Raw genomic sequence first — 10,434 nt, 5'->3', positions numbered from 1 at the left:
TCCTATCCATGAGCATGGTATGTTCTTCCATTTATGTAGATCTCTTATGGTTTCTTGAAGTAGTCTTTTATAGTTTTCTTTGTACAGGTCTTTTGCACCCTGAGACCTGCTGAATTTTATCAAAAGCTTTTCCTGCAACTTTTGAGTTGACCATGGGTCTTTTTTTCTTTTATTCTGCTAATGTGGTGAATTATATGGACTACTTTTAGGTGTTGAGGTAACTTTGAATTCCTGGAATAAACCCACCTGGTCATAAAGTATTGCTCTTTTTCTATATTGCTGCACTTGATCAGCTAGGGTTTCCTTTAAGAGTTTACATCTCTGTTGACCAATAAAGACTTACGACCCCCCTTTCTTGTAATGGCCTCCTTGGGCCGGGCTTGCCAGACACAGGAAGTGAGTGTGGAAGTGTCCTCTTATCCAAGTCTCGGGAAGAATCTGCACAATGTTGGCATTATTTCTTCCATGAATGTTTGGAAGACCTCATCAGGGAAGACAATGGGCCCTGGAGCTTTCTCCATGGGAAGGTTTTAAGACGATGCATTCCATTTCTCCAATAGATCATAACTATTGAGGTTCTTCTCTTTTTTCCTCTAGCTCTTTTTGTTTGTTTTGGTCTTTGGTTTTCAATGGTTTGATTACATACCTAGGTGTTGCTTTTGTTGCAATTACTGGTTCTCTTTTTTGTTGGTTTTCACTCTGCTTTGGGTTGACTTAACTTCTTGTCTCTGTGGATTGATATCTTTCATCCTGTGGTGGTTAAAGTTGTATGTCAACTTGGCTGGGCCTGGCTGAGTGGCTGGGCAGCTGGATGTAGTATTCCCCATGATGAGAATGGTAATCAACTCCATGGTGGAATCTACTGTGAGCAGCTGAGTAACTGTCTTAGGGATGTGGTCTGTTTCCTGTATATAAGGAGAAGCCTTGGGGAACAGTCTCTAGCTTACGGCACGCTTGGACCCTGGATGTAGCTGTGTCGTCGTTCAGCATCCTGCCATGCTCTGCCGACCTTGGGACTTTCAATGGACTTGAATTAATGGCCTGACGTGTGTTTTGGTAACATCGGGACTGTGCCTTTTTACTTGTCAGCCTTGGGTTTGTCAGCCTCAGCAGCCAGCAGCTGAGTGAAGAAAAGCCTCCAGCTCCAGTGGGCCGGAAGCAGGTGGCAGAGCTGAAGCCCAAGGTTGAGGGCCTTTCACTCAGCCCCTAGAGCCGGGCACTTTGAACTCAGACTTAAAAGCCTCCAAACTGTAAAAGAATAAACTCCTGTTTGTTAAGGCCGTCCCATTGGTGGTCTATTCCTGTCAGAGTGGCACTAGGGAACTGGAACACCATCCCTTTGATGGTATATTCCTGTCAGAGCAGCACTAGGGAACCAGAACACCTCCATTTTGGAAAACTGTGTTTTCAGACTTTGCTTTTGTTTCATTTTCTCTCCCCTCTCCTTCTGTGGCTCCAACACGAAAAATTTTCACTGTGTCCAGACTGCAATTAAATTGAATTTTCATTTTCCGATACTGTATTTTCAATTCCAGAATGTACATTTCATTCTTTTTTGTTAATTTTTTATTGTAATTTAGGTGGAATTTCACCAAGCAGACTCGTTTTACATTCATCAGTTCATATATATTTTGTTTTATGACACTGATTACAATCCCTACAATTCATTCTTTTTTATGGATCCCAAATTCCTACTGAAAGTATCCATCTTTTAATCTATTTTGCCCACCATTTTCTCAAATATGCTAATCACACATATCTTCAAGTTGCTGCCTGATAACTTCGATATCTGTTTTTTTCTTGTTGGTGTATTTTCTCCTCTCTCAGTTTTAGTCACTTTGTTCTGTTTTTCACATACACTAACTTTCTAATCGGGGCCACACACGGCAATGAAATAGCCCAGAGATTCCGGAGGAGGTCAGCCTTCTCCAGGGATTACTAAGGGCTTGTTTTCCATCAGTGTTGTTGCTCACGCTCACTCTAACACACAGATGCCAGAGGATTACCCTGGTCCTGTGGGGGCTTTGTTTCAGGTCTTGGAGGGGGCTTGTCTGCCTCAGCTTTGCTTTTACTCCCCATGGAAACCGCTGCTCCACGCTGTTGCTCAGAGGCTGTTTTCTGCTGGGATTCTTGGGGTGTAGTCCTGGCCACGTGCAGCTAGAAACGTGAGGGAGGTTTGCAGGCATACGCTGGGGCTCCTTCTCTGTGGAGTCTCGCCTCTCATATCCCTGAGTCCTGGGACTGCCCTGAACAGTGACCTTTGTCCCTTCAGCACAGAAATACTGCTGCTTTCTGGTGGGATCGAGTTCCGGCTCTGATGTTTGGAAAATGTGAGAGAAGATGTGGCGTGGACCAGAGCTTGTCCTGTGGGCCTGCTGCTCTCCAGGGTGGCAGCTCTTCAGATACTGCCTGTGGTGGCTCTTCTCCAGGACGTGGATGAGGGCAGCGCTGTGTATGTGTGCCAGCTTTAGAATGGTTTTGCCTAGAGGATAAGTCCAATGCAAGCTGTTGTTCTTAGGTGCCATCACGTCATTTGCAACTCACAGAGACACTGTGCAACACAGCAGAACGCTGTCCAGCCCTTCCCTACCCTCACGATCCCTGCCATGTCTGAGCCCACTGTTGCAGCCGCCGTGTCAGTCCATCTCGTTCAGTCCTCTTTTCGCTGACCCTCCACTTCACCAACTATGATGTCCTTCTCCAGGGACTGGTCCCTCCTGATAACACGTCCAAAGTGCGTGAGATGAAGTCTCACCATGCTCCCTTCTGAGGAGCATTCTGGCTGGACTTCCTCCAACACAGATTTGTTCGTTCTTCTGCCAGGCCATGGCATATAGAGTATTTTTCACCAACACCATAATTTGAAGGCACCAATTCTTCGGTCTTCTTTATTCGTTGTCCAGCTATCACATGGTGAGCTGGTTGAGAATACCGTGCCTTGGGGTGGGCGCGCCTTCGTCTTCACAGCGGCGTCTTCACTCTTGAACACTGTAAAGACTCTTGCAGCAGATCTGCAGTACATCGTTTCTTGGCTGCTGTTTCCAGGGGCATTGATGGTGGATCCAAGTAAAATGAAATCCCTGACGATTTAAATCTTTTCTCTGCTTTTCATGCTGCTGCTTATTTGTCCAGTTGTGAGGATTATTTTTATGTTGAGGTGTAATCTTTACTAAAGGCTCTAATCTTTGACCTTTATCAGTATGTCCTTCAACTTCTTTTGCTTTCAGCAAGCAAAGTTGTGTCGTCTGCATTACAGGTTGTTAATGAGTTTTCCTCGAATCCTGATGCCACTTTCTTCATACAGTCCAGTTTCTCAGATTATTTGCTCAGCATACAGATTGAATAAGTATGGTGAAAGGATACCACCATATGTACACTTTTCCTGATTTTAAACCACACAGTATCCCCTTGTTCTGTTTGAACAACTGCCTCTTGGTCTATGTACAGGTTCCGCATGAATACAATTAAGTGTTCTAGAATTCCCATTCTTTGTAATGTTATCCATAATTTGTTAAGATCTATACAGTCAAATGCCTTTGCATAGTAAATAAAATACAGGCAAACATCTTTCTGGTATCTTCTGCTTTCCACCAAGATACATCTGACCTTAGTAATGATACTCCTTGTTCCGTGTCCTCTACTGAATCCAGCTTGCGTTTCTAGCAATTCCCTGTTGATGTACTGCTGCAACAGATTTTCAATTATCTTCAGCAAAATTTTGCTTGTCTGTGATATTAAGGATGTTGTTTTATAATTTCTGCATTCTGTGGGATCACCTTTCTTTCGAATGGGCACAAATATGGATCTCTTCCAGTCAGATAGCCAGGCAGCTGTCTCCCAAATTTCCTGGTATGAATGAGTGAGTGCCCCCAGCATTGCACCTTTTGTTGAAACATCTCAACAAGTATTGAATCAATTCCCGAAGCCTTGTTTTTCACTGATGCCTTTAGTGCAGCTTGGACTTCTGTCTTTAGTAACATTAGTTCTTGATCACATGCTACCTCCTGAAATAGTTGGCTGTTGGCCAACTCATTTTGGAATAGTGGCCCTGTATTCCTCTATCTTCCCTCATGTTTCCTGTGTTGTTCGGTATCTTGCCCACAGAATCTTTCAATACTGCAACGTGAGGCTTGAATTTTTTCTTCAGCTCTTTTAGCTTGAGAAATGCTGAGCGTATTCTTCCCTTTTGATTTTCTAATTCCAGGGTCTTTGCACATTTCATTAGAATATTTTACTTTGTCTTCTTGAGCTGTCCTTTCAATTCTTCTTTTCAGCTCTTTGACACCATCATTTCTTCCGTTTGCTTTAGCTCCTCTAAGTTCCGACAGCACACAACAACAACAACAACAAGTTCAAGCTAGGCGTGGCTAAAACTGGAAATAAAAAAGCACTCTCTAAAACAATGTTTTGGTTTCCTGAAAAATAAATCAGTTCTTTTTTCTTACCACTTGAGTTATGTACAACTGTCAAAATGACAATGACCAAGGCTGCACTTCATATTTTAAATTCAGTCTAAATTAGTAGATTAATGTCCCCAAACGAATGGAAGTCTTCACACACACACACATATACACATACACACTCACCCCAATGGGTAGAGATTAATGTCCCCACGTGAATGGGAATCTACACACACACACACACACACACATGACAACACCAGGTAGAGATCCCAGTTTGGGAGGTCACCACACCATTTTGTGGAGATGATAATATGTTAAGAAGTCCAAAGTGAACCTGTAGGCCTGGAGCGACTTCTGTGGCAGTAAATAATCCAAAGTAAAGAATCTGCCTTTTATTATTGAAATTCTGGTTTCAAGAAAGATTAATGTTACATTTGGTTCTTCCAAAGCCCTCTTTGCTACCAGTCCCTGAGCCACAATATTTCAGTGAAGAATCCAACAGAACGAGAGATGAAACAGCCGAGGGAGCCTGCTGGAAATGGGGGATGGCACTGCTTCGGGGGACGTTAGACACAGGAATGAAATCAGACGGTCGGTCCTGAACATGCTGCTCACATCCCAGCTTACCAACTGTTACACACCAATTTCTCTGTGTTTTCAAAATTCCGTCAAATCCTTCCTCCACAACAGAGTCCTTGACCCCTGTGACAACATTCCCTGCCTCTCACCCTCCATCTGGGAAGGCAATCCTGTGAGCATGGCTCAGCCACGCGGTGTGGACGTGCCCTCCACAGTTGTAACGGGATGTGCTGTCCCATTAACAAAGGATCCGCACAGGAAGTCTCCACATGAGGCCTCCACATACATTCCTTCTCTCACAGTGTGCCCAGGCTGGACCCAGGTCCTCTGGGACCTCACAGCTGAAAAATCCCAGGGCAGCAAACAAGCACAGGAAGCCAAGCTTTGTCTTCTCATAAATGATGCTGGAACTCACATAGGCCTTGGGACTCAACAGGTGTGCACCAGGAGTCCTTGGTGGCTCAAACGGTGAACAAGGTCGCTGCCAACTGAGAGGCTGGAGGTGTGAGTCCACTCAGAGGTGACTTGGAAGAAAGGCCTTCGCATTCACTTCAAAAAAGTAATCAAAAACCCTGTGACACATAGTTCTAGTCTGACAGGTGGGGCCTCTGTGAGTCAGAATCAACTTGACGAAACTGGTTGGTTAGGAAGGCATATAATCTTGGAAGAGCTGAGGTCCTCCGGCTGGTCTCCTGACGCAGGGAGCATGGCTAGAGTGTGACCAGGGCACAGTCACAGTGCCCACAGCCTCATGAAACATCTGATTTTCCTACATCTTCAGAAACTCATTCATTAACCACGAAGATGGGCAGCTCAGGCACACACAGTGTTAGACTGGATGGCACGTGGACATGCGCCAACCATATCCTGGTCAAAGTGGTGTTGGGAGTGGCAAAGGAGGGGGGCTGCCCCCTGACTAATGGGGGCTGATCTTCCTATCTGCAGTTCCAGCCCACCGCCACACAGACAGCTCATCTCTGGGGATTCTGGGGTAAGGGGGTATGGGACGCACTCTTCCTTCTTGAGCCCCCCGCTACCTGGGCTGTGCCCTCTGTAGTCCATGTCCTTGTCTGCTTGACACACTCATGAGCTCACGACCTGGCAGTGCCCAGCTGCTGGGTGTTCAGGGGGCGCTGGGTGTGTGTTGGGCACTCGGTATGCGTGGGCTGCTTGGTGCCCACACAGAGGTCTCTGAACGCTTTTCTGCAGAAGAGACTTGGGGAGGCTGTCTGTCTGTGCACAAAGGACACCCGCTCCAGCCTCTTTGCCTGGAAACCATCTTCAAAGCATCTGTTGTGTCTTCTGCTCCCAGGGTGACCTTGTATGTAGCTCCTTAACTGTCTCCAAAGGAGCCCTGGTAGTGCAGTGGGTAAGGCTTTGGCTGCTAAGCACAAGGTTGGTAGTTCAAACCCACCAGCCGCTCCACAGGAGGACGATGAGGCAATCTACTTCTGTAAAGATTTACAGCCTTGGAGACCAATGGGGGTTAGTATGAGTCAGAACCGACTCAATGGAGGCGAGTTTGGTTGTTTGCTTTGGTCATTGACTCCAGGACAAAGCTGTCGGTGACAAGTGAGGCCAGAGCAGGAAGCAGGTGCTGCTGAGCTGGTCGACCAGGCGCGGTGGCAGATCCAGGTGAGGCTCCAGGAGCCATGGCCTCCACAGAAGCCCAGCCAGGACCAGAGGAGGGGGCTCACCACTCAGCCTGTCGTCAGGCAGGAGAGGTCTCCACCTATAACCGAAACAGACAGGTTACGGACCGTCAGGAGTAACGGCATCAAGCAAGACTTAGAGCAAGCGTGGTTGTAGCTGTGCTCTCACCTGGGCCGCTGTCCAGCCGCCATGGGGCCAGCCTGTCGCTGCAGTCTGGGAAGAAAGGCTATGGTCAATGCCCGGGGAACAGACACACAAAGGGCACAGTGAGCGGGACCCGGCGGCCAGGATGGTGCTGTGGGGAGGGCTTGCAGGGACAGGGTTTAATTAACGTTCAAACTCCAAACCTGGCAGCTAAGCTCTCTTTAAAGACGATTTTCTTTAGGGGCACACAGACCAAGCAGACCTTTCTTGACATAAACGTGTGGAACAGGAACCTGTCAGCCCCTCCTGCGGGGCCCAGCAGCTTGGACTTGGCCATCGCTGCCCGTGTTTGAGGGAGGCGTGTCTGCTGGGCCATCACTGCGTCCACAGTGACTGGGGCCACTAGGCCTAGGAACACAGGAAACGAGCCTCACCTACATGCTTGGAAAGTTCCAGAAGCACTGTCCTTGATTTCCTAAGGTAGGATGCTTCCAGGTGTTGCTGGAGGCGGGCATCTGGGTACTGTAACCCAACTCCATGGGCCAGGGGTCTCTCCCAGGCCCAGAGTGATTATAAAAAAAAAGTTCTAGAACAGAATGTCGTAACACATCGAGAGAACACTGAAGACATCCCATGTCTGACCTTGAGAAAATAATCTTCTGAAAGTACTTTCCAAAACGTGTTGACTTTGCGGCTTATCTAAAACACAGAACTAGTCCTTCAAATGCCGCTTCACTGGGAAGTGTTTAAAATGCCTGGTTTCAGCCTAAAGATCCTCCATTCACTTTTCAGACCCACAAGGAAATATTCTTCGAACTACAAGTACAACGTGCCACAGAGTTCTCCCCAAAAACCAGCAAGCCTCCCGGAACTTTGGGGCGCCCTGTAGACAAAGGGTCAGGAGGGGCGTGTCCACAGCCTGCCTCCTGGCTGGTGCCCATGCCAGCTTCACCCACAAACGTGGATGGCAGAGCCCCACCTGCCATCCTCGGGTTCCTCTGGGCTTTGTCCACCCCTCAAAGAGCAAGGGAATTGGTGTATTGTTGGCACACTCTTCCCATGAGATAGAAAAAGCTGCTGTGACCATGAGGCAGGAGTCACCATTACAGATCCATCCATGCCCGGGGACACACTTGTTACCATTTTGGAGTTAATCATTATGAGTGCTGAGATGGCACTGCCATCACCCATGGTACCCGTGTCCTCTGCCCTCCAGGTGGGCTGCCTCATTGTCAGGGGCTCGCATGAAGTCAAACCATTATCCTGGCTTTCACGGCAGTATTCAAGGGCCAAAGAAGCCAACTAGTGTGTCAGGTACACACAACTAACACCCATACACATCTCGCGAGATACAGCGACATTTGGGGAATGAGGATGCTCTCTGTGGTTTCTACCCAGCGAGCAGTGACTGCTAACAGGTAGGGCGTCACCCTGCTGTCAAAAAGGTAATCAACGTGACTGAAGTTAAACTGAATCAAAACACAACGTACAGAAAATCCTTGTCCGGAATGATCAGCTGAAGATTGGTAATTCAGCAATAAAACCACCATCTGCTGAGTTTAGCAGCTAAGCCGATGTTATTAATCCTATGAAAACAACAAAACTATTTTGGGTTTTTCTGGAAGGTTTCAGAACCATCCAGAAAGGACCTCCATGTTCACCTGTTCCCGCACCACCTGCAGACTTGATGGGTTACTGAATTTAAAAATTCACCATTACAAATTGACAAGTGTGGCCCCCACTTGTGCGGTCATAGAGCTGCACACGAGACAACCAGGCGTGGGCTGCGCTCATGAGGCCACAGAACCTCACTCCCTGAGAAAGCCAGGGAGAGGGGATCAGTGCTTGGGAGCCCAGCCCTGGCCTCTGACTGCAGCCCCACATGCTGCGTCTGTGCGGTGGGTGCCACACAGGCCGCAACAGTGCAAGGCTTGGCTGGAAAAGGCTCCACACCCAGCACCGGGGCCTCAGGTCTCACAACACATGAGCAAAGCCTCAGAGGAGGCAGCCAGGCCCAGGGCCCTGCCTCCCAACCACACCAGGAACCAGTACACCCCCTGAGCCCCACCTCCCCACCCCACCCCGTGCTCATCACTGACCCATGACCCTCACAGGACTGCAGACAGCACCCCCACTGGCTGTCCATGCCCACGCGTCCCCTCAGAGCCCCCTAGGGCTGGATCAGCGGGTACCCCTGATGCTTGAAGGTGACTGGGCATCTCCCGGGGTGGTCCTGTCCCAGCAGCAGGTCTAGGGGTCCTCTCTGCCCACCCAGCCATCGCAGCTCCAGGGCAGCCAGTGCCTGGTCTCACTTTGCAGCTTCCCTTCCCATGCCTGCCCTCGGAGCAGCCAGCAGAGGGCGCCCCCACCCAGCCCCCAAAGGTCCTCAGCTGCCCTGACTCCTGGGCTGAGAGTGACCAGCAGAGGGCGCCCCCGCCCGGCTCCCAAAGGCCCTCAGCTGCCCAGCCACCTCCAGTACCTCTGTCCTCTCAGGAGTCAGACCCGGTGGGCAGCCACACCACAGCCTCCCGTGCTTCCGAGAGGCAGCCAGGCGACCCTGTGGCCCTACACCCGGGTGGATCTGGGAAGGGTTGCAGGTGCCACTACCACAGCGGCCCCCAGATACTGTGTGCTCTCACCCATGGTCTTGGGACCAGCCTGTCTCCTTTCACAGGCAGGACTAGGTTGGTCACCAGACCAGGGAACTGGGACTTACGTGACAGGGAGTGGGCGCCCTTGGGCAGGTACTCGAAGAGCAGGGAGCTGTCGTCACCCAGCACGTCCGCCTTGAGGGACAGCAGGCTATTCTTGCTCATGAGCGCAGCCCGCAGGTTGGCCACGGCAGCAGCCTGGTGCAGTACCTCATCCTTCTCCGGGGTCAGGGGCGCGCCCAGGTAGCTGGTCTCTCCACCCAGCAGGCCCTCATCACTGTGTGTGAACAGCTCGGGCCTGTCCCCACGACTGTCCGAACTGCTGGCTTCATTAAGGGTCAGGTCAGCACCTGGAGGATACAAGAACATGCAGGTCACCCCAAGGCACTCAGGAAAGGTGGCAAACTCAGGAGAAGCCAGGGTGACAGGTACCCTGGCCCAGCGTCCTGCTCAGGAGTGACAGAGCCCAACTTCCTCCACTTTGGTTTGAGGTGCCTGCCCGGGGCAAGGCAGGCCGCCGCCCCAATCCCAGGTTCACCAGACTCTATGACAGTGGCCAAGTCACAGCCACAGTCTTGGGTGGGAATGTGATTCAGAACAATGGGGGGCTGTCCCCCCAGACTCAGTGCCAGGACTTAGCTTTAGGGTAGGAGGCATGCAAGTTGATCTGGAGCAGCGGGGCTGCAGTGTTTGCATCTCTTAAAGAGGGTGACATCCAAAAATGACCAGAGACCTAGCTGTGACAGCTAGCACCACAAACTCTTAGAAGGAAACCAAGGGGCAATTCCTCATAATCTTGGACATGGCAATAGGTTCTTAGACACAACACCAAATACACCAGCAGAAAAAGAAAAAGACTGGACTCCATCAAAGTCAGATACTTATACCTTCAAAGGACTCTGTCCAAAAGGTGAAAAACCACCTGCAGAATGGGAGAGAATGTTTGCAAACCACATATCCGAGAAGGGACGTTTATACGGAATATATAAAGAACGCTTATACTC

The 10,434-nt window shown here is 49.5% G+C and overlaps 1 protein-coding gene across 1 annotated transcript in view; it reads right to left on the bottom strand.

Annotated features, from left to right (window-relative positions):
• The window catches only part of ZBTB46 (zinc finger and BTB domain containing 46), a 42,403-nt gene that overhangs the window by 18,804 nt on the left and 13,165 nt on the right, over positions 1–10,434 (bottom strand). The window contains exon 2 of the mRNA XM_007954659.1: positions 9,496–9,780. Coding sequence (XP_007952850.1) covers positions 9,496–9,780 — 285 coding nt within the window. The remainder of the gene's footprint in view (positions 1–9,495; positions 9,781–10,434) is intronic.

The sequence above is a fragment of the Orycteropus afer genome, unplaced genomic scaffold (genome assembly GCF_000298275.1).
Source record: "Orycteropus afer afer isolate SDZICR_OR568_19922 unplaced genomic scaffold, OryAfe1.0 scaffold00469, whole genome shotgun sequence".
Classification (NCBI taxonomy): domain Eukaryota; kingdom Metazoa; phylum Chordata; class Mammalia; order Tubulidentata; family Orycteropodidae; genus Orycteropus; species Orycteropus afer.
The sequence above is the reverse complement of the archived record's forward strand: the minus strand, read 5'-3'. Positions and strand labels throughout refer to the sequence as shown.